Below are 21,739 nucleotides of genomic sequence, written 5' to 3'. Positions count from 1 at the left end.
ATGCTCCAGCCAAGCGGCTACAGCGAAGCTTTTACTCAGGCACTCGCAACTTTTGTGCTATTCGCGTTTCATTGATGCCCAAATATAGGTCAGCAACAGCCACTGACGTGAGGGAGGAGCGAGGTGGGAGGCAGTAAAATACATCGATGGCTTTATCAGTGTCATTTGGCAGTGCAACGATGGAAACGATGTTACAATATGTATTTATTAATATATGTGCTTGTCTGTATTTGTGTGTGTGTGTGTGTGCGTTTAGGCAATGGGAGTTGCTTAGATGGCCGCCGCCGCCGCTGACGACGATGGCAACATCAACGACAACAATGCCACTAAAACAGCGCAAACAATTTGTACGACAACGTCGCGCATACGCCCCGTTATCATCAATGGCGGAATTTATGGCCGGCCTTGTCGGCATACACAAATATTTGGTGCATTTGTCATGTCGTTTTGTACTTATATTCGCTTGTCGCTTGTCGCTGTGTCCAGGCCGTAATTGAATTCTCAACGGCGACAGCTGACACAGCCGGCTGCAAAAAATTTCTTTTTGCCTTCTCTTAGTTTTCTCATATTTATGCTGCAATGCAATTGGGTCAAAAGCTAAACTGCCAACTGAGCGCATTGTTGCTGTAGCTAAGCGTATTTTCAGGATAATCCTAATTGCGCTTTTAATGCCCCCAGCGCCCAACGAACATCCACACATTCTAAGAAAGCCGTGGCTTAATGCCCTAAAGCGGCCAAAGCCAGTAACTGCGAGTTCGTCGAGTTATGCCAAGGACTTGATTTAAGGAATAAAGCAAAAAGCTTGTTCATGTCGGCGTGCTTACTGCCTCACTGCCTCGCTGCATGTGCAACCAGCAGCTGAGCAGCTGAGCAGCAATCGCAAGGAAGAAACCTCAAGGATATCAAAGCACGTTGCCCTCACGTGCATTCCAAATGCCTGAGAGCTAAACAATTACTATGCGCTGTGCGTTGCGCATTAAATTGCACCACAGACGCGAAAACTTTTGAATCAAGCTCGGGGTGTACGCCCCTCACAAAGTCAGATGCATACAAAGTTCGTAATATATTTAGTACTAGTTCAAGCTACTAGAAATTCGCCTTAACGCTTATCGCAAAACAATTTGTTTGGCCAACTCGACTTGGCTTTCTGCCAAATAAAAATTATCTACAATAAAAACAAAAACAAAGAAAAACGATGAATGAATTTGTAAACTGAGTAGCGCCCAGTGGGTGCTGGTGGTGGTGGGTAAACATTCAAGTAAGCAAGGCAGACAAGGGATTTGCTTGCTGCTGATGGCAGCATGAATAAATAATAACAAATGAATGCTGTCTTGGCTGATTGATAATAAAAGCTTATACATTGTTTAAGTTTAATTGCCAAGTTCGTGTAATTTAAAGTGAATTATGACTCAAGTGTTTATCTAATGCCAATGCTCATAGCTAATATGTTTGTAATTTACTTTAGATAGCTTCGTGATAAGCAAACACTATGACAAATCACACGTCAAACGAAAGCAAACTCTATTGAACTTTGCAGTGCAATTTATCGTATTTCACAAGCAGTATATGAAAGCAATCAATAATTTTAAATATAAAGATAAAGACCATATGGCGCTTAAAGTTATGGAACGTAACTCATCGAGAAATGCACTGCGCAGTTCGCTTTATACTTGCATAAAATATATCAAATTAATTGCGAACTTGGCCATAAACAATTAATCTGGCTGAGCTCAGATTTTTGCATAAAACATTGGGAACACTATTTGCTATTATTTGCAGCCCTTATCTGCAGCATTTTGTTTTAAAGCGTGTCACTTATGACTCATAGGGCTGGTCAGTTATATACCAGACGATAGTCAAGCTCATCGTCAGATAAGCAGTCAAGCACTGGATCGATAGATATGACATGTGTGTGTGTGTTTGTGTTTGTTTGTGTGTGTGTGTACAATCACATATGTCCGCTTTGCTGGCTATGTAATTGTCAGTTCAAGTTCTTGGCTAAAGTTGTGCAACTTCCAACTTTATAAGCACCTGAGTTTTCTATATGCGAGGGAGGAGGCGCAGGGCTGATAAGACAAAGCAGCTGCTGCCAAAAAAAACTAGTCAATATTCATTATCAATATCAACAACGCCGCCGTTAGATAAGAAATTAAATGACAGCTACGAAGGCGTTGCGGGGCAATCAGCGCCGCACAAGTGAACGAGACACCAAGCCGTACAGAGCCCAAGCGGAACTCCGAAATTAAACAACACATTGCTAAATAAAAAAAAAAAAAAGTGCAAACGGCTGTGAAAATAAACCCAATTGCTGTGCAAATATTTGTTAGCCAATTAAACAGCAAAAGAACAAATCTACGGCGCGTGTGTCTATTGTCAGTGTTACAGCTCGTTTCCCACACAAATCTGAAAGTTGGTCTTGTGCGCAAAACGGCGAAAGCAAAGCGAAAAAAAAATCACACAATATCGCAATAAAAGGCTAAAGCAATGTCCGAGTTTCTGCGGGAACATGTAAGTGGTTTGCATATTTTTTGCTTGTCAGCAACATTTTTTTGCGTGCACTACAACAATTTGAACTTTTTCTTGCTGCCAGCAGTCTTGGGGGACTTACAAACTTAGAACAGCTTTTTGCAGTGCTTTAAGCTAAGACGCGTAGCTTAAGCACGTGATAGAGTCACAGCTACGGAACATTTTCTTATCAATTAACAAATCGATTAGAATTGCAAATATGAAATACAACTTGCCAACAAGGCATTCCAAGAAACCAAAAAAGAAAATAAATTATTAAGATTCGTTTTTTATCGGAAGTAATACTCAAGTTTTAGCACTTGAATTGTTTTGTGATGATGTCAGCAATCAAGCTGAGTAAATCATTACTATAGCTTCGCTCTATTTAATCGCTGCTTGCACCTGCGAAATTTGTGATTATCTTATATTCTTTGTTTATCGATGATTAGGCGCAGCGTAAGAAATTATTTTTCAATTAAATACTAATGGAATTTTGGCATAAGGATGACTTCATTTCGATCGTTGTTCCATGTTTTATAACAGTGTCAATGACTACGATTAGACAAGCAAATTAAAATGTTAGTCAGCGTATTTATGAGCAAGCGTATTGCAAATCTATTCAAATCGTTTAGCTATTGTGATTTGCAGTTTTGTGTCTTTTATTTGAAAGCAGTTTATCTTATCAATTAATCAGTGTCTTATGTTATTGTAGATAAACAAAATGAAATAAATATATCAATAGCTCGGATATATGGGAATAGCTCGAACATAGAAATGCGTGAAATTTTGCAAGGCAATAAAGTGCATTAGTCAAGCAATGTTTATTATTTTTATGCTTTGTAAGGGTATCAAATTTCGTTGAACTAATGTGATTTTATTGTTTATTTTTTTTGGCAATTATTAGCCATGTTATGTTTTGTTGGCGTCTGTAAAAATTCGATAAGATTCCGTTTTGAATATCGGCATTCCACTGATAAGATAAACAATTTGCAACTGGAGCAAATGTGTGTGTATACTCACATGGCCCACTGTTCACATATAGTAAAGACATTGTGTATTATTTGCATTGGAGCTACTGTTTTGCTTAAACAAACTGCAAATATAGAATAATTTCCTTAATTGTTGGACAATGTGGAATTTGAATTTTGTTACACTTTTCATAGCTGTACTAGCTTTAATTACAGATATTTAATTTGTACTTTAATTTATTGCTTATAGCCATAGGCTCGGTAGCTTTGATCGTTAGTCAAAAACGCGTTATCGTTGAACATTACCAGACCAATTCCAACTACATGGATTGCTTAACATGCGCTTCAATCATTGTTACACCTCACACCCTAAACAAAAAATTATATATCTTTGACATTGGGTAATAATTCAACTGTCGCTATCTAATCACGTTTCTCAAGTTGGACGCGTGTACATCATTACTACTACAATTTACAACGATAGCAGCTGTCATTCAAGCTCTAACGTGTTTCCCATTCCCTTTCATTAATTGCAGGGCGAATATGTGTGGGTTAAGCCACAGAACACGAGCAGCGAGTTCGCTGTGCCCTTTGGCGCACGCATCGTCCGAACGGAGAAGTCCCAAACGCTAGTCTGCGATGATGCCAAGAAACAGTTTTGGGTGCCGGCGAGCGATGTGCTCAAGGCTATGCATCTAACCTCGCACCAAGATGTGGAGGATATGATTACACTGGGCGATCTACAGGAGTATACCATATTGAGAAATCTACAGACGCGCTATGCCAAGAAACTTATTTATGTAAGTGCGAATATAATTAATATTATTAGCAAACAAAAATATAAATTATAACAAGTGATTTTGTTTTAATAAAATGTCTTTTTTTATAATAGCAATTATTTAAATATAAATCAATCTTTTTTTACAGACCTTTACAGGCTCCATGCTGGTGGCCATCAACCCCTATCAGATCCTACCCATCTACACGCATCGCGAGATCCAGTTGTACCGCAACAAGAAGCTCAGCGAGCTCCCGCCACATATCTTTGCCATCAGCGACAATGCGTTCCAGCGACTTCAGCGGCTCAAGGAGAACCAATGCGTGGTCATAAGTGGCGAGTCAGGGGCTGGCAAAACGGAAAGCACCAAGCTTATACTGCAATATCTGGCGGCGATCAGCGGCAAACACTCGTGGATAGAGCAGCAGATCATCGAGGCTAATCCGATCATGGAGGCCTTTGGCAATGCCAAGACTGTGCGCAACGATAACTCCTCGCGCTTTGGCAAATACATAGACATACGATTCACGCCAGAGGGCGCTATACAAGGAGCGCGCATACAGCAATATCTGCTGGAAAAGTCGCGCATAGTATTCCAGAGTCGGGAGGAGCGCAACTATCACATCTTCTACTGCATGCTGGCAGGCTTGAGCGGCGCAGAGCGTGAGCGGCTGCAGCTGCAGGAGCAGTCGCCCAGTCAGTATCATTATTTGGCGCAAGGCGGCTGCTTTACACTGCCTGGCAAACAGGATGCGAAGGACTTTGCCGACATACGGGCAGCCATGAAAGTGCTGTCCTTCAAGCCGGACGAGGTGTGGTGCATACTCAGCCTGCTGGCGGCCATTCTGCATTTGGGCAATCTGCGCTTCAAGGCCACTGAGGTGGCCAATCTGGAGGCTGCCGAAGTGGATGATGCTGTCAACTTGGAGCGCGTCGCACTGCTGCTGGGCCTGCCCAACGCCTCGCTCAATGCGGCGTTGACCCAGCGCACAATCTTTGTGCATGGCGAGCATGTGGTTACCAGCCTGTCCAAGGAGGCGGTACTCGAGGGACGCGACGCCTTTGTCAAGTCACTCTACGATGGCATCTTTGTGCGCATTGTGCGTCGCATTAATGACACCATCAACAAGCAGCCAGCGCAGCCAGTCAACAGCATCGGTGTCCTCGATATCTTTGGCTTTGAGAACTTTGACAACAACAGCTTCGAGCAGCTCTGCATAAATTATGCCAACGAGAATCTCCAGCAGTTCTTTGTGGGCCACATATTCAAGGTGAGTGCATCGAACTGAGTTATTTTCCTTGCTTATAGCAAAAGCGCTTTGTACAGTGTCCACAATATTTCAACTATTTTTTTTTATTTAATTAATGTTGACAATCAGCAGTCGATGGTAAAAGAAAAAGTTTGCAGATATTGAAAGTTTATTAAACGCAAGCATTTTAAAATTTAAAGAAAAAAGAATTAAAGAATCCTAACTGTTGGATAATAGATAATAGATTGCAGGTATATCTCAAGAGAACTGAAAAATTAATTTACTTCACCAATTAAGTCATAAACTAATTATCACTTATTAAATCATAAACATAAATGACGCTAAGCATTGTCCGAGGGGAAATTTATTTCAATAAGTCTACTGGAATGAGGATGTATATAAATACGTGAAACCCTAAAATTAGAATTTTTCTGAACACATTCAATTTTAGTCTGATGGTTTGAGTATTGGGCAGACCAAATGCAAGAGCTTACAAGCGGTTGAGAAAGATATGTATGGAATAATTTATTTGTGAAATGTGAAAAATTTTGAATTGCCTTACTGACAACTTCTCAGTTTATGATCGAGAAGAATAGCGACAACAGACACAGATCTGTGTCAATGTGTCAATGACGATGAGAAGCATCGATGTTCTTTTTGAGTTTTATTTAATTCAAAGTAAAAAAATTATTTTATTACCAGATGACTATAAAAACTAAACCTAAATCAATTAGATTCTAAGATTTACAGACAGAAAAAGCAATGATATTAACTAGCGCCAAGTTAATTTTGATCTAAATTAATCTACAATATATCAATAAATTTTTTTCTGCAGATGGAGCAAGCGGAGTATCAACTGGAGCACATCAACTGGCAGCACATAGAGTTTCAGGACAATCAGGATATCCTCGACTTGATAGCCATGAAGCCAGTGAACATAATGTCGCTCATTGATGAGGAGTCCAAGTTTCCCAAGGGCACGGATAGCACGCTGCTGGAGAAGCTGCATGTCCAGCATGGGAATCGCTCCATTTATGTGAAAGGCAAAACCACGCAGACCTCACTCTTTGGCATTCGCCACTACGCGGGCGTGGTAATGTACAATCCATTGGGCTTCCTAGAGAAGAATCGCGACTCCTTCAGCACCGATTTGCGTTCGCTGGTGCAGCGGGCGAACAACAAATATCTGGTGGACATATTTCCACACGAGCTGCCCATGGATACGGCGAAGAAGCAGCCAACCCTTTGTGTCAAGTTTCGCAATTCCTTGGACATGCTAATGCGAACGCTGTCCCAAGCGCATCCTTACTTCATCCGCTGCATCAAGCCCAATGAGTTCAAGCAAGCAAATGTAAGTGCAGCAAGCTACACTATTTAAAATTATTAGCTAATATATTTCATTTCACTTCCGTAGGACTTTGATCAGGAGCTCTGCGTGCGCCAGCTGCGCTACTCAGGCATGATGGAAACCGCGCGCATTCGTCGCGCTGGATATCCCATTCGCCATGTCTATCGCGCCTTTGTCGAACGCTATCGGCTACTGCTGCCACGCACGCCGCCTCTGGAGCAATGCGACTGCCGCCTGCTGTCACGTCAGATCTGCGAGAGCGTGCTGCCCGCTAATGCCGATCGCCAGTTTGGCCGCACCAAACTCTTTTTGCGCGATGAGGACGACGCTTTGCTCGAGGCGGAGCGTTCGCGTCGCATGCTCAAGTGCATTGTTACCATTCAGCGTGGCTTCCGACGCGTGCTCTTCCGACGCTATCTGGCCAAGTATCGCCAGGCGGTGCTCACGGTGCAGCGACATTGGCGCGGACGCGTCCAGCGGCTTCGCTATCGCACCATGCAGCGTGGCTTCCATCGTCTGGGCGCTTGCATAGCAGCGCAGCAGCTGAGCAGCAGATTCAGTATGATACGCAGTCGCATGATTAAGCTGCAGGCGTTGAGTCGCGGCTACTTGGCCCGAAAGCGTTTCGCGCTCGAATTGACGGCCAAGCGCCAGCAGCTGAAGCAGGCTAAAGAGCAGCAGGCAGCGGCTGCTGCGGCAGCAACGGCAGCAGCATTGCGCCTAAAGGAGCAACAAGCGGCTGCAGAGGCGCTGCGGCTGCAAGCAGAACAAGCAGCCAGAAATGCCGCTGCCATGGCTGCAGTGCAGCAACCGAAGCGCAGCAAGTCGCTTAAACGCGCCGAGCAGCCGCAGTTGATAGCCAGGCAGCCGCAGCCTGCACCAACGTTGCAAGCGCGCATGTCCTTGCCCCCACCACCGCCAATGGGTGTGACTCCCATTGTGGTTGCCACACGACCAGCAAGCAGCGCTCAACAGAATGGACACGCCCTGCCGAGCTCTTGTTACATTGATGCGGAGTCGTCGAAGCAGATAGTGGACGATGTGTTTGGCTTTCTCAACGATGAGCCCGATGTGAGTGGCCCACTGGGACCAAATGTCAAGGAAAAGTCCTTGATGTTCGAGCGCGAGCTGCGCCTGCGCAAAGACGTGCCCTACCAAGCTGCTGTCCCGACCCGTCAACTACTATGAGGCAGCGCCTCGTAAAATTATCAATCAGACGCGTCTCTAGCAGTTTCGCGCGCTGGGACAGCCCTGAACAAACTAGCGTATCCCTAATAACTATAACTAGTGTTAAGTAGCAGCTTATTAGCCTGATATTATTTAAAATGCATTTTAAGCAGACAAACCTTCAGCGCTTCTCTGCCTGCCATGCTCTGTATATAAAACGTACTTGCATATAAATATTTGTGATTGTTTATTTTTTTTATATTTGTAACTAATTTATTGTATTTTGTAAATAAAACCCACTGAGGTTAGGCCGTATGTACATATGCCTCATTTGTTTCATTTGTGGTCCTCTGCTGACTCATCCCAAGTCCGTTGTGTCTGGTTGTGGCATTTGTTTGGTGTTCTTGTCTATCGCACAGCACATTCCATCTAGACTAACAGCTTAGCGCAATCTGTTTAAGACTCTCTGACATTCAGTTTTAGTTAATACTCAACTGTCTTTATTTCTCAATATGTTTTGTAAGTTTAGTGATAAGATTTTTTTTTAATTAATTGATAAAGTGCCCCTCGTAGCGCCTATATACCTATACATTTATATATACATATATTAATATTTACATAAACACCTCTAGGCTATTGATAAGTGCGTTATAATCTAAAGTATACTTCGGCTCTGGTTCGAGTGCTGCGGCCATTAAGATTATTATTATTATTATGGCTCTGGTTTGGAAAGCTTGTTTGCTTTTATAACGGGAAGTTAGTAAACAGTTTTATTTATAGAATACTTTAAATAATAATTCTTAGCTTAAGCTAAAATATCTTTTGCGAAATTCAACTCAACTTAAATTTAATTTCCATACATAAAAACTTACCAAATCACAAAATTTGTTGAACTGTAGACAACAAATATTTATTTCTCAACCTCTTAACATACTTTTTTTCTTGAACTTCCCAACAATTTTAAATTTTTAAATGAAACAACAGCCAAAAAAACATACACGAAAAACTTCGCAATTTTTATTTCAAGAGCAGCAATTGAATATTACGCATACGCACCGTGTCTTTTCCAGTTAGCGATCCATATTAGAATGACAAATATGTTAAGCAGCAGGCACATACTAACTATGCTTAGAGTCACTTATCGCGAACGGTAAATTTTAAAACCCACTGCCAGTCAAATGATAAATGAAAATACAATACGATTGTAAATAAATGCCGGATTCTTATCGACGGCTGCAATTTAATATAAGAGCTTACTCAGATTAGAGTCGTATAACAACTAAAAGATACTTAGGCGTATAAGAGTTAACATTTAACAGCTACACTTAAAGAAATAACCTATATACACTTACTTGCAGCTAAAACTGAAACTTAGCAGTAATTTAGCTGTTGGCGGCACCATACGTCTGCCCAAGTCCGTGCCCAATGAACTGGATACCACTGACTTTAGTTTTCTGAAATATGCTGCCACATACTTTTGTGGTGGCAACACGGCGCAGCATGACAAGAAGCCCTTGAAGCAACCGTTGTTGAAACATGAATTACCCCTGGAACAAATGGCAGCCAAGGCAAGTGCAATTTTTAAGAGTTTGACAGCCTAAATCTAATTTTTTTGCATTTCAGACCATTTGGGTAATGATTTTGCGTTTCATGGGCGATGCGTTGGACTCCAGTCCCACTATGTCGCCCCAGTCGCTAAGTAATCCACAGATAATGCAAGACTTGACTGTCATACTGGGCTGTAAGCCGCGCCGCTTTGTGCGCCAGACCTTGAGAAAATCACCCAAGTTCCACGGCATTGGTCAAAATGCGGCCGAGGAGTTTTATCAGCTTTGGCTACAAGTCAGCAGCAGTCAGCTAGACAAGATCTATTTCATTATTGGCCACGGCATATTAAAGGAGAACTTGAGGTACACAGAACTCATTAAGTTTATATTATTTAAATTAATATCGATTAGGTTTTTTTCAATAAGCATAATCAAATCAATCATCAGATATTACTTGTATAAAATTAAAGTAAATTAAGATTTTATTTCATTAATCAAAATACAAATATGTGATTTTATAGGTACATATATAACAATCGCTATACAATTTAAATATAAATTGTATTAATTCTTAAATGTCGTAAATTCGAACTAAAATTAAATTCTAAGGAAAAGTAAAACTAAAAGAATAGTTGAATTAAATTTTAAAAAACCCCATTCAATTTGATAATAAAATATATACAAATAAGTTCAGTTTAGGATTAAATAATTTAACCTAACGATTTGAATTTAATTGTGCAAAATTGTATTAGTTCATCATTAAAGTATTTCAATAAGAATGCATTCACAGCTGAATTCAAATTTATATTGTACAAAATGTATATATATTCAAAAATATGTAGCTTTAAGATGAATTCATTAGATTCTATTGCATTTCTTTTGCCAGCTAAATATTCTGTTAATTACCTTCAGTTACTAAAATATTATTCAACTCTATGTTTCACACAGGGACGAAATACTTGCTCAGATCTGCAAGCAGCTGTGTCTCAATCCCAGCCGCAGTTCAATCTCCCGCGGCTGGCTGCTGCTTTCACTCTGCCTCAGCTGCTTCCCGCCCAGCGACACTTTCGAGCCCTATCTGCGTAGCTTCATGAAGCTCGGCACTGCCAAATTGCACGCAGGCGCTTCGCAGCATAATCTGGAGCGCACCTTGGCGAACGGAGCGCGTACTCAGCCGCCAACGATGCTTGAGTTGCGTGCCATACGTAGTCGGGAACCCTTGAAGGTTGCCATTCAGCTGATGGATGGTCAAGTGCGGAAAGTGCAGCTGGATGCCGCTAGCACGGCCAGAGAGACAGTACAGCAGGTATGCGATAGCTTGGGATTGAGTGATGGCTTCGGCTTTGGCCTAGTGCTGTCGCTGCATGAGAAGTTACTGCCTCTGGGAGCCGGACGCGAGCATGTGCTGGATGCCATTGCCAGCTGCGAACAGCGGCAACTGGATGCTCCCTGGAAGCTTTATCTGCGCAAGGAACTCTTTGGTGCCTGGTATGATCCTGCACTGGATGCACAAGCCACGCACTTGATCTACAAGCAAATTGTGGCGGGCTTGAGATGCGGAGAATATCGGTGCCGATCGGAGAAGGACATTGCCATGGTGTGCGCCTTGGCTTGTTATATAGAGCATGGCGCAAGTGATGCGTCTCAGCTAAGTGAGGCGGATTTGACCGCCTATGTGCCGCAGGATCTGCTGGCGCCTGGAGAGCGAGCTGTTCAAGTCTGGAGTCGCCTGATTGCTGCCACCTATGAGCGCAGCTCGTATGTGAAGCAGGGCGTGGCCGCGGAGAGACAGCAGCGTGCTGAGCAGGACATTTGCCTGTTTGCTCATCTGTCCTGGCCCATGCGGCATTCGCGACTGTTTGAAGTGTTACGCTTGAGCGGACCAAAGCTGCAAAGCGATGAGCTTATGCTGGCGGTGAATGCCACAGGCTTGGCTTTAATCGATGAAACGGAGCAAGTGCTGGCCAGCTGCAGCTATGCGGAGCTGCTAAAGGTTGAGCTGGCAGCCAGCGATAGACTGCTCGTGCTCACTGCGCAGCAGGAGAACTTTGTGCTGCAGTGCAGTGAGGCCTTGGATGCTCTCGAATTGATTGACTTCATGTTGGTGAATCTTAAGCAACGCTCCAGCTTTGCTGTGGCGATAGAGAGTCAGCAGGCTGAGCTGCTCTGCTTTGATGTCGGAGATGTAGTGCAGCTTGAGCCGGGAGTTTCAGGTGCTCAGCTAATGGCCGCAGAGCCTCAGAGCATCTGGCGTGGCTGCGTCAAAGGACAGTGGGGTGAATTTTCTACGGCACGTGTGCGGGTGCTGGCCACACTGACAATGCCCAGCTTGGAGTTGCAACAGGTGTTCAAGGAACACTCTGCTGTTGGTGGTGTGAAGCCAGCCAATCTAGCGACGGCAGCAGAGGCGCCGAGGAATCGCCAACATAGTCTGGCGCTGCTTTCCGAAATGCTTTATCGCGAACCAAATGAGTAAGTTTACATTATTTTAACTTTATAAAGTGGTAATTTATTTTACGAAATCGTTTTCTCTAAAAATGTACAAGTGGTCTTATAATTAAGTTGAATGCGATTTGCAGAAGCAGAAGGAGATGCGGCGGACCCGAAAAGGATATATTCTTGATATGGGCGCCGATCCGATTCGATAGCCACGGCAGTCTATCTGTATGAGCACCTAGATTACATCAACTATAAGAGCTACAGACACTAAACTTGAAACTAAGCCCAGAGTATTGCTAAGCAATTCGAGTTTAACTTAGAATAAACAAACCGAGAAAGACTACAGCGAACTGTGGACATGAAAAGTTCATAATCATAATCCTATTATTATGTGCTGTTAATTTTGTATAGCATTATGATCATTATGGTAATAATTTCGTATGAAAATAAGACCTGCAACAAGTTTCTTGGCATTTATTATAATAACAGGGTATTATCGCATCATTTATCAGAAAATTTGCGTTGGCTGATGCGAAAATACTTGACTCAGAACCCACAGTTAATAATATATATTTCTTTAATTCGATGTGTTTTGTTTTTTACATGATGAAAATTGTGGCTATAAAACTTCCAAGCAAATATTATTGAAATTTCCAGAGCCTGCTCTATCTGCTCCATATTAATTTACATAAGTTGCAAAAATTACCAAAAAAATATTAATTTTTAAAATTCACAATGTAATGAGATAACAATGTTTAGAGTATCAGACATTAACATTTTAAGAATCAGACTATTTTTTTGTCAAATTGTGAGAAAATGTATGCCTGAAGCAAAGGGCAAGACTTGTGCTTGTTAATGTCCTGCGAAGGCAAGGATTTGGTTACAGAACAGAACAATCCTTACCTTACGGAGAATTTCAGTCTAAATAATTCATTATCTCGCTATGTAAATGTCCATACATAAAATTTCTTTCAAGCCAATTGACTTTTTTATTATTTATTTGACTTTATTATATGTTGACTGCTAGGAGATGAAGCTGCTTAAAAATATAAAGATGTACCCCTAGATTTATGTTATTTTTAAATATTTGCAGCCCCGATACTGTCCCACTCTGGAGTTACTCGCCGGAACCACTGAAAGCTCCTCTGCTCAAGGCGCTGTCCAACAAGCCGCAGCTCTATCAACAGGCACTGGTCATTTACCATCATATACTCAAAGTAAGAGCTGCACAACTAAGTACTTAACCCAGTCTAACGTTCTTTACTTTACTCTCCTTAGTATATGGGCGATATACCACGCGGCAATTTACCTGTGAACACGGATCTAATCTTTCAGCCAGCGCTGCAGCAGCCTCTGCTCTGCGACGAGATCTATTGCCAGTTAATGAAGCAGCTCACCTCAAATGCGACTCTGAAGAGCGAACAATGTGGCTGGGATCTGCTGTATCTGGCCACAGGACTCATGACGCCCAGCACGCTCATAATGCGTGAGTTGCTGCAGCTGCTGCGGCTACGAGCGGATGCTTTGGCATATGCTTGCCTCAAGCGTTTGAAGCGTACCTTGCAGTATGGCACGCGCAAACAGGCGCCGCATTCAATTGAAGTGGAGGGCATACAACAGCGCTGCATGCATATCTATCATAAGATATACTTTCCCGATAACACCGTCGAGGCCTTTGAGATCGAATCACATACAAACGGCGCGCAGTTAATTCAAGACATAGCACAGCGGCTGGAGCTGAAATCACATGTGGGCTTTAGCATATTCCTTAAGCTGGGCGAGAAGGTTTATGCCATGCCCGAGACTTCCTTTGTCTTTGACTTTATAACGGAGCTGCTGCAGCATCTGCGCCAGCAGAAGTCCATACGCACCCAGTGCGATGGACACTATCAGCTTCACTTTATGCGCAAGCTCTGGTTCAATTGTGAGCCGGGCGTTGATGTTAATGCGGACTTGATTTTTAACTATCCACAAGAGCTGCACAAATATCTCAAGGGCTACTATGCCATAGATATGCAGCTGGCTTTGCAGCTGGCTAACATTATATACAATGCGCGGGAGGAGGATGAGGTTGAGGCCTTGCCGTTGGCTCAGCTGCTAACGCTGCTTGTGCCTGAAGATTTGGTGCCACTGCAAACGTTGCATGAGTGGCAACGGCAGCTGCAACTGGAGCCACAGCACTTAGAGTCCAACGATGCCAAGCTCATATTTCTACGCGAGTTGGCAAACCAGCGGTGCTTTGGCGCCACTTTCTTCGCCATCAAGCAGCAAAACGATGAATCGCTACCCGAACAGCTGTTAATTGCTATTAACTCCAGCAGCTTGCAATTGTTGAACGCACACACCAAACAACTGTTGCGTAGCTATGGCTACGCGGAGCTGGGAATGTGGAGCTCTGGGAAGAATCATTTTCACATACGGTTCGGCAACATGATAGGCGCCTCGAAGTTGCTCTGCAGCACCACACAGGGCTACAAAATGGACGATCTGTTGTCCTCATATATGCGTTACTTTATTGCCGCTACGTAAAATACAGTCTTGCCTTATAAATAACCCAGCTGTTTGGTCTTGTCAATTAGCGCTATCATGCCTGCCATGAGCTCCTCACAGTTGGGCAATATCTGCGCTGGCGGCAGCAGAAAGCCAAAGCGTCCTTTGTCGCGATACTCGATGGTGAAGCCCACCTTCTTGTCCAGCTCATTGTATGCCCAGTCAACCGATGAGCCTGAAGCCACATCTGCAACAAAGTTTGAAGTAAGTTTCAGGAGCTTTAACGCTTAAATTGAACTAAAAACCAACAAAGCACTGTAGCCGTGGATCCGTGCACATATTCTGTCGCATAGGGTAAGCTCTTGATGGCGCCTGCAAAAGCAGCACCTATGTCTTGCAAGTGATCATAGTTCGGTGGAAGCACCATGGTGTGACCATAGGGCGTCAGCAGCCACTGACCATACGAGTGGAATGAGAGATAAACGTTAAATTTATCCTTAATGCTTGTTACGTAGTCTGACAGGGCTTTTGTCTCTGGCTCCGACCAAGGTGCCGCGCCGGCAAAGGTTTCACTGCAAGGATTATCTGAGGCACCGCCATTCTCCATAAAATGCGAATCAAAGTTGCGATTGCCATCAACGCCTATACAGTTATTGGTGGGATGTGGTTGCCGCGTCTTCCGCCACATGCGATCCTAAAATTAAATCATTTAGAGTGCTTAGTAAATATTTATACTGCGAATTTTCTTTTCGAACTATCCAGTAGGTGGAACAATCTTTGGTAATCACTGCCTTGAAAGAAAGTTTAATGGTCAAAAACGAGATCTTAGAGCTAAGGAAGTCCCACACTGTCTACGATTGCTGAAAGTTTCAGCTCGTAAAATCACAAAATATTACGTTATCCTAAACTTACCTTGCGATGTGAGTACTCAAAGCCATCCACATTGAACACAGGCACTATATACCAGTCATAGTTATCAGCGAGACTACGCACTGCAGTCTGCTTCGAGCTAAGCAGCTCATTAATGAACCAAGTGGCTGTGGCCGAAGTAATCCACTCACGAGCATGTATATTGGACTCAATAAAGATGCCAGGCTTATTAGTGCCATGTGAAATTTTGATACCACGTATGGTTCTGCCCTCGAAAGACTTGCCAATCGTAAAACCCTCAGTCACGCTTGGATAGGCAGCCAATATGCTGTCAAGCCAAGCCTCAATCTCCTCCAGTTCATAATACCGCTTCCACCCAAACCCGTCGCCGCTATCTCTAGTAACAGGCTGCTCTGCGTCGATAAGTCTAAAAGCAAGTCCTGAATTAAATACTAAATAAAATCTTGAATTTATGAAATTACCTTTGCACATTTGCTATCATGAGTTCATTGCTTATGCCAAATAGTTTCAACAACAGCTGAAAGTGTGATTTTGCCTTAGGACTCACCATGACATGCACTTGCTTGCTGTATTCCTCATAATCCTTCCAGATGTTGTACTACCAAAACTAAATTGTAAATAAAACGACTACCAGCCTCCACTTCTCTTACCTCATTGCTCATTTCAGTCAGCTTGTTTATAAGCTGTAGATGTATCTTATTGCGTATGTTCAACTGATACACTTCATAGCCTTCATAGCTCAACTTTGCCGGCTCCTTGAGTGTCCTGGCGCTAGCCAGCACTGCAAGCGTGGCCAATAACCAAATCGATCGCATTGTAGCTGACGAATGAAACGCATTTTTTCCCAGTTTACAGCTCAATAGCATTTCTGCCACAATTTTTATTGTTACTACTTGATTGATTTATTGCACACTACTTTATCAGCAATTACACTTTATACTTAAGTTGTAAATAGCCCAATTTCTTGCATTCCCGCAACAGTGCCTCTATGCCCGCCAAAGCTTCCTCCGCATTGGGTATTATGTGGCTTGGTGGCAGCACAAAACCAAATTTGCCTGTATCTCGAAATTCCACAGTGTAGCTTATTTTGATGTCCTGCTCATTGTAAGCCCAATCCTTAGTAGAACCCGATACCGGATCTAAAAATAAAAAATATATATACTTAGAGGATTCTCAACTCAAAGAACTATTTCTTACGCACAGAGTATCTCAGCGGAGGAACCGTATCTAAAGACGGTGCCATAGGGCAAGGCCTTCACCGCATCGCCATATGCCTTGGCTACTTGCATAAGATCATCGTAGTTCTCTGGTACCTTTTCATCGGTGTGTCCGAATGGTGACAGCAGCAGCTGACTATACGAGTGGAAGGCTAACATAACATTTAGCTTATCCTTTATGCTGCTGACAAAATCAGACATGGCTTTTATTTCAGGCTCTGATAATGCGTGTGGCCCAGCATAGGTCCATTCACAAGGATCATTCGACGCACCACTAACCATCCAATAAGAGTCATAATTGCGATTGGGATCGACACCTATGCAACTTGAAATAGCCGAAGGTTGTCGAGTTTTACGCCAGAGTCGATCCTGCGGAAAAAAAAGAAATGTATTATAGAGTCTCCACCAATGTCTTGGTTAACGTCGATTTATTATATACATTACACTATATATAAATGTATAAGCTCACTTACCTTTTCATGAGAGTAAACAAATCCATCCACATTCAGCACAGGCACTATATACCAGTCATGTGACTCCGCCATTTCACGCACCTGCTTGTCCGCGGAGCTAAGCAGCTGATTGATCATCCAAGTAGCTGAGGCTGAGGTAATCCATTCATTTGCATGTATATTGGATTCAATGAATACACCTGGATTACCCGTTTTGTATGAGATTTTAAGGCCACGTATATTACGACCTTCAAACGATTTTCCAAGTATAAAACCTTCGGTAACACCAGGATATCTAATGAGTATATCGTCTAGCCACGCTTCAATTTCACTTAAAGTGTTATAGCGCTTCCAATTAACCGTGGGGCCAAATCTAGCTTTCATATTCAACGCTTGCTCGTTATCTATAAGTCTGTTTGAAGTGAACTTGTTGGATTTCAAACACAAATTATACCACATTGTACTTACTCTTGCACATTGCTTATAAACATATTTGACCTTGCATATGTTTTGTTTAAATATTTGCCCAACTCAGGCAATGCTTGGGGGCTAACCATCAAATGGATTTCCTCTCTTGATTCATGCCACAAACTAAACTGCGTTTTAATAAATATAATTACCATATTGAATTCAACTGCACTTGAAAGAAACTCACACTTTCATGCTGCTTTGTCAACTTATGTAGTAATTGACGTTGTAACTGATTTGGGTGCCTAATCTTATATACGCTGTAATTGTCATAGCGCTTTTGGTCCTCGCTGGCACTCTCTACTAGCAGAATTAATGCTAAGGCAGTGAATACTTTGAGCGCCAATGTATTCATCTTTAATGCTCAAAGTTTGATCAACGACTGTTTCTAACTGCTAACTTTGATTCATTTTAAAAGGTACGCATTTTACAACATAATTATATATACCCTTTTGCTATAGCAATAATAAATAAAGAAAGGGTATGCCAAAATATCTAGAATGTATACTAAGCTGAGTTACAGTATTAGAAGAGTATTACGCGTATATAATTATGTAACATGTTCTCGTCATTGTATTTTGAAGAACTCTTATACCCATAAAATAGATTGATCTGTGTGAGTATATTGCGAACTGCTTGGCAAAGTGTATTTGGAAGCCGGCTGCACTCAAATTTCAACTACAAATACGAGTTTATGGTTTTTTTTTTTGATAAAATTTCAAATAAAATTAATGACAATCACTTGTTTGTTATAAATAATCTTTAAAAAATTCATAGGGCAATTGCCTAATTTTTATTTCATGTTGATAAAATTCGAACAAATTTTAGCTAATATTTCAATTTTAGATAACCGAGCTTTTTAGCCTCAGCTAATAATGCCACAATACCTATCAAATTCTCCTCAGCATTGGGTATTATATAAGCTGGAGGTATTACAAAACCAAATTTTCCTGTATCACGAAATTCTATGGTGTAACTGATCCGTATATATTGCTCATTGTATGCCCAATCAAGCGTAGCACCCGATGCAGGATCTTATTGAAGAATAAAATAGTTACTGCCTATAAATAAGCTTAAAATATATGCTTACAGAGTAATCCAGCTGAGGAGCCATACTGGTAGACAGTACCATAGGGCAAGGCTTGCACCGCATCAGCATATGCCTTGGCTACTTGCATAAGATCATCGTAGTTCTCTGGTACCTCTTCATCAGTGTGTCCGAATGGGGACAGCAGCAACTGACTATACGAGTGGAAGGCTAACATAACATTTAGCTTATCCTTTATGCTGCTGACAAAATCAGACATGGCTTTTATTTCAGGCTCTGATAATGCGTGTGGCCCAGCATAGGTCCATTCACAAGGATCATTCGACGCACCATTAACCATCCAATAAGAGTCATAATTGCGATTGGGATCGACACCTATGCAACTTGAAATAGCCGAAGGTTGTCGAGTTTTACGCCACAGTCGATCCTGCGGAATATCAAGAAATGTATTATAGATTAGAGTCTCCACCAAAGATCTTGATTAACGTCGATTTATTATATACATTACACTATATATATAAATGTATAAGCTCACTTACCTTTTCATGAGAGTAAACAAATCCGTCCACATTCAGCACAGGCACTATATACCAGTCATGTGACTCTGCCATTTCACGCACCTGCTTGTCCGCGGAGCTAAGCAGCTGATTGATCATCCAAGTAGCTGAGGCTGAGGTAATCCATTCATTTGCATGTATATTGGATTCAATGAATACACCTGGATTACCCGTTTTGTATGAGATTTTAAGGCCACGTATATTACGACCTTCAAACGATTTTCCAAGTATAAAACCTTCGGTAACACCAGGATATCTAATGAGTATATCGTCTAGCCACGCTTCAATTTCACTTAAAGTGTTATAGCGCTTCCAATTAACCGTGGGGCCAAATCTAGCTTTCATATTCAACGCTTGCTCGTTATCTATAAGTCTGTTTGAAGTGAACTTGTTGGATTTCCCACACAAATTATACCACATTGTACTTACTCTTGCACATTGCTTATAAACATATTTGACCTTGCATATGTTTTGTTTAAATATTTGCCCAACTCAGGCAATGCTTGGGGGCTAACCATCAAATGGATTTCCTCTCTTGATTCATGCCACAAACTAAACTGCGTTTTAATAAATATAATTACCATATTGAATTCAACTGCACTTGAAAGAAACTCACACTTTCATGCTGCTTTGTCAACTTATGTAGTAATTGACGTTGTAACTGATTTGGGTGCCTAATCTTATATACGCTGTAATTGTCATAGCGCTTTTGGTCCTCGCTGACACTCTCTACTAGCAGAATTAATGCTAAGGCAGCAAATACTTTGAGCGCCAATGTATTCATCTTTAATGCACAAAGTTTGATCAACGACTGATTCTACCTGCTAACTTCGATTCATTTTAAAAGGTGCGCATTTGGAAGACGGCTGCATTCAAATTTCAACTACAAATGCGAGTTTATGGTTTTTTTTTTTGATAAAATTTCAAATTAGTTGCACCAAATGGATTTACAAATCAAAGATAAAAATGTAATTAGGAAATTCATAGGGCAATTGCCTTATTTTTATTTCATGTTGATAAAATTCGAACAAATTTTAGCTAATATTTCAATTTTAGATAACCGAGCTTTTTAGCCTCAGCTAATAATGCCACAATACCTATCAAATTCTCCTCAGCATTGGGTATTATATAAGCTGGAGGTATTACAAAACCAAATTTTCCTGTATCACGAAATTCTATGGTGTAACTGATCCGTATATATTGCTCATTGTATGCCCAATCAAGCGTAGCACCCGATGCAGGATCTTATTGAAGAATAAAATAGTTACTGCCTATAAATAAATTTAAAATGTATGCTTACACAGTAATCCAGCTGAGGTGCCATACTGGTAGATAGTACCATAGGGCAAGGCTTGCACCGCATCAGCATAAGCCTTGGCCACTTGCATTAGATCCTTATGATTGTAGGGAACAACTTCACTGCTATGTCCATAAGGTGATAATAGTAATTGACTGTAGGAATGAAATGCCAACAAAACATTTAGCTTATCCTTGATGCCGCTGATGAATTCAGCCATTGCTTTAGCTTCTGGCTCCGAAAAAGGAAAGGGCCCTGCATAATCTTCCGCGCAGGGATCCGCTGAAGCACCACCATTTTCCATCCAATGAGAGTTATAGTTTCGATTAGCATCAGCGCCAACACAGCTCGAACCAGCCGACGGCTGTCGAGTTTTGCGCCATAGCCGATCCTGTAGATACGATAGCATTAATCATAGAACGTGAATTTTTTTATGATAAGCACTTACTTTTTCGTGCGAGTAAACAAAACCATCCACATTCAATACAGGCACTATATACCAATCATGGGACTCGGCCAATTCGCGCACCAGTTCCTCATTGGAGCTGAGCAACTCGTTAATGAACCACGTAGCTGTAGCTGATGTTATCCATTCGCGAGCATGTATATTCGATTCGATAAATACTCCCGGATTGCCGATTTTATACGAGATCTTGATACCACGTATGGGGCGACCTTCGTACGATTTACCAATTACAAATCCTTCGGTAACTTTGGGGTATCTGGCGAGAATGTCGTCCAGCCAATCTTCAATTTCAGCTAAGTTATTGTAGCGTTTCCAACTAAATGTGTCGTCAGTTGCTCTTGAATTCGCCGCATATTCGTTATCTATTGCTCTAGTTAAAAGTTAGTTCGATTGCAAAAATAATCAGGTTGCAAATTTCAACTTACTTTTGCACATTCTGAATAAAAATTTCTGCACTGAAATTGCTTCTGCTTAGAAATGTCACAAACTCAGGCAAGCTTTGTGGACTAACCAACAAGTGTAGCTCGTGCCTTGCTTCATGCCACAGTTTAATCTAAAGTAGTCTTTGTTTTTAGATTTACGATTTGATAATCGAATATTACTCACACTATGCGGCTGTTGGGTTAGGCTAAGCAATGTTTGACGCTCTAAATTGTTCTGATATCGTACTTTATATACGCTGTAGTTGTCATATCGCACACGGTTTCCCCTATTTGCTTCCAGATTGGCCCCATCGGTTAGGACGATCAGTGTTATTGTCGCCAGGGATCTCAGCGTATTAAAAATCATGTTTACCGTTAGGCGTTTGCCCAAAGACTAATGTGTGCTATCTATTAATCGTTTTATCGTTC

General features: G+C 41.8%; 5 protein-coding genes across 5 annotated transcripts; 1 reads left to right on the top strand and 4 right to left on the bottom strand.

Annotated features, from left to right (window-relative positions):
* Nucleotides 1–2,227: 2,227 nt before the first annotated feature.
* LOC108607592 (myosin-VIIa) lies at nt 2,228–14,550 on the top strand. The gene is made up of 10 exons (XM_017998494.2): nt 2,228–2,508; nt 4,010–4,273; nt 4,401–5,522; nt 6,337–6,852; nt 6,916–7,920; nt 9,375–9,584; nt 9,640–9,926; nt 10,512–12,035; nt 13,096–13,219; nt 13,281–14,550. Exons 1-10 carry the CDS (start codon nt 2,485–2,487, stop codon nt 14,529–14,531), a joined length of 6,327 nt encoding a protein of 2,108 aa, XP_017853983.2. The 5' UTR covers nt 2,228–2,484; the 3' UTR covers nt 14,532–14,550.
* Nucleotides 14,526–16,204, bottom strand: LOC108607593 (zinc carboxypeptidase). The gene is made up of 5 exons (XM_017998495.2): nt 16,034–16,204; nt 15,845–15,981; nt 15,405–15,789; nt 14,802–15,186; nt 14,526–14,739 (listed from the first exon to the last, which is right to left on the bottom strand). The coding sequence occupies exons 1-5, from the start codon at nt 16,196–16,198 to the stop codon at nt 14,546–14,548; spliced, it is 1,266 nt and encodes a 421-aa protein (XP_017853984.2). The 5' UTR covers nt 16,199–16,204; the 3' UTR covers nt 14,526–14,545.
* Nucleotides 16,205–16,310: 106 nt separating this feature from the next.
* Nucleotides 16,311–17,884, bottom strand: LOC108595343 (zinc carboxypeptidase-like). The gene is made up of 5 exons (XM_017980569.2): nt 17,708–17,884; nt 17,521–17,648; nt 17,074–17,464; nt 16,585–16,969; nt 16,311–16,522 (listed from the first exon to the last, which is right to left on the bottom strand). Exons 1-5 carry the CDS (start codon nt 17,873–17,875, stop codon nt 16,311–16,313), a joined length of 1,284 nt encoding a protein of 427 aa, XP_017836058.2. The 5' UTR covers nt 17,876–17,884.
* Nucleotides 17,885–18,326: 442 nt separating this feature from the next.
* On the bottom strand, nt 18,327–19,923 carry LOC108603832 (zinc carboxypeptidase-like). Its single transcript, XM_017992973.2, has 5 exons — nt 19,742–19,923; nt 19,555–19,682; nt 19,108–19,498; nt 18,611–18,995; nt 18,327–18,554 (listed from the first exon to the last, which is right to left on the bottom strand). Exons 1-5 carry the CDS (start codon nt 19,907–19,909, stop codon nt 18,349–18,351), a joined length of 1,278 nt encoding a protein of 425 aa, XP_017848462.1. The 5' UTR covers nt 19,910–19,923; the 3' UTR covers nt 18,327–18,348.
* A 216-nt stretch (nt 19,924–20,139) lies between these two features.
* Nucleotides 20,140–21,677, bottom strand: LOC108595353 (zinc carboxypeptidase-like). Its single transcript, XM_017980580.2, has 5 exons — nt 21,495–21,677; nt 21,314–21,441; nt 20,871–21,258; nt 20,426–20,813; nt 20,140–20,369 (listed from the first exon to the last, which is right to left on the bottom strand). The coding sequence occupies exons 1-5, from the start codon at nt 21,675–21,677 to the stop codon at nt 20,164–20,166; spliced, it is 1,293 nt and encodes a 430-aa protein (XP_017836069.2). The 3' UTR covers nt 20,140–20,163.
* Nucleotides 21,678–21,739: the final 62 nt, after the last annotated feature.

This window comes from Drosophila busckii, chromosome 2L (genome assembly GCF_011750605.1).
Source record: "Drosophila busckii strain San Diego stock center, stock number 13000-0081.31 chromosome 2L, ASM1175060v1, whole genome shotgun sequence".
In the NCBI taxonomy this organism is placed as follows: domain Eukaryota; kingdom Metazoa; phylum Arthropoda; class Insecta; order Diptera; family Drosophilidae; genus Drosophila; species Drosophila busckii.
The sequence above is the reverse complement of the archived record's forward strand: the minus strand, read 5'-3'. Positions and strand labels throughout refer to the sequence as shown.

Bases quoted from the DNA above. Each gene is read 5' to 3' on its own strand.
- LOC108595343 (XM_017980569.2), bottom strand. From the start codon at position 17,875: ATGAATACATTGGCGCTCAAAGTATTCACTGCCTTAGCATTAATTCTG. The intron at 17,465-17,520 runs GTAAGTACAATG...CACTTCAAACAG, and splicing joins TTTATAAGCAATGTGCAAGA to ACTTATAGATAACGAGCAAG. The intron at 16,970-17,073 runs GTAAGTGAGCTT...TTTTTTCCGCAG, and splicing joins TTGTTTACTCTCATGAAAAG to GATCGACTCTGGCGTAAAAC.
- LOC108607592 (XM_017998494.2), top strand. From the start codon at position 2,485: ATGTCCGAGTTTCTGCGGGAACAT. The intron at 2,509-4,009 runs GTAAGTGGTTTG...CATTAATTGCAG, and splicing joins CCGAGTTTCTGCGGGAACAT to GGCGAATATGTGTGGGTTAA. The intron at 12,036-13,095 runs GTAAGTTTACAT...AAATATTTGCAG, and splicing joins CTTTATCGCGAACCAAATGA to CCCCGATACTGTCCCACTCT.
- LOC108603832 (XM_017992973.2), bottom strand. From the start codon at position 19,909: ATGAATACATTGGCGCTCAAAGTATTTGCTGCCTTAGCATTAATTCTG. The intron at 19,683-19,741 runs GTGAGTTTCTTT...ATTAAAACGCAG, and splicing joins TGACAAAGCAGCATGAAAGT to TTTAGTTTGTGGCATGAATC. The intron at 19,499-19,554 runs GTAAGTACAATG...CACTTCAAACAG, and splicing joins TTTATAAGCAATGTGCAAGA to ACTTATAGATAACGAGCAAG.
- LOC108595353 (XM_017980580.2), bottom strand. From the start codon at position 21,677: ATGATTTTTAATACGCTGAGATCCCTGGCGACAATAACACTGATCGTC. The intron at 21,442-21,494 runs GTGAGTAATATT...AGACTACTTTAG, and splicing joins TAACCCAACAGCCGCATAGT to ATTAAACTGTGGCATGAAGC. The intron at 20,370-20,425 runs GTAAGCATACAT...TTCTTCAATAAG, and splicing joins CACCTCAGCTGGATTACTGT to ATCCTGCATCGGGTGCTACG.
- LOC108607593 (XM_017998495.2), bottom strand. From the start codon at position 16,198: ATGCGATCGATTTGGTTATTGGCCACGCTTGCAGTGCTGGCTAGCGCC. The intron at 15,982-16,033 runs GTAAGAGAAGTG...TAGTTTTGGTAG, and splicing joins TGACTGAAATGAGCAATGAG to TACAACATCTGGAAGGATTA. The intron at 15,790-15,844 runs GTAATTTCATAA...ACTTGCTTTTAG, and splicing joins ATGATAGCAAATGTGCAAAG to ACTTATCGACGCAGAGCAGC.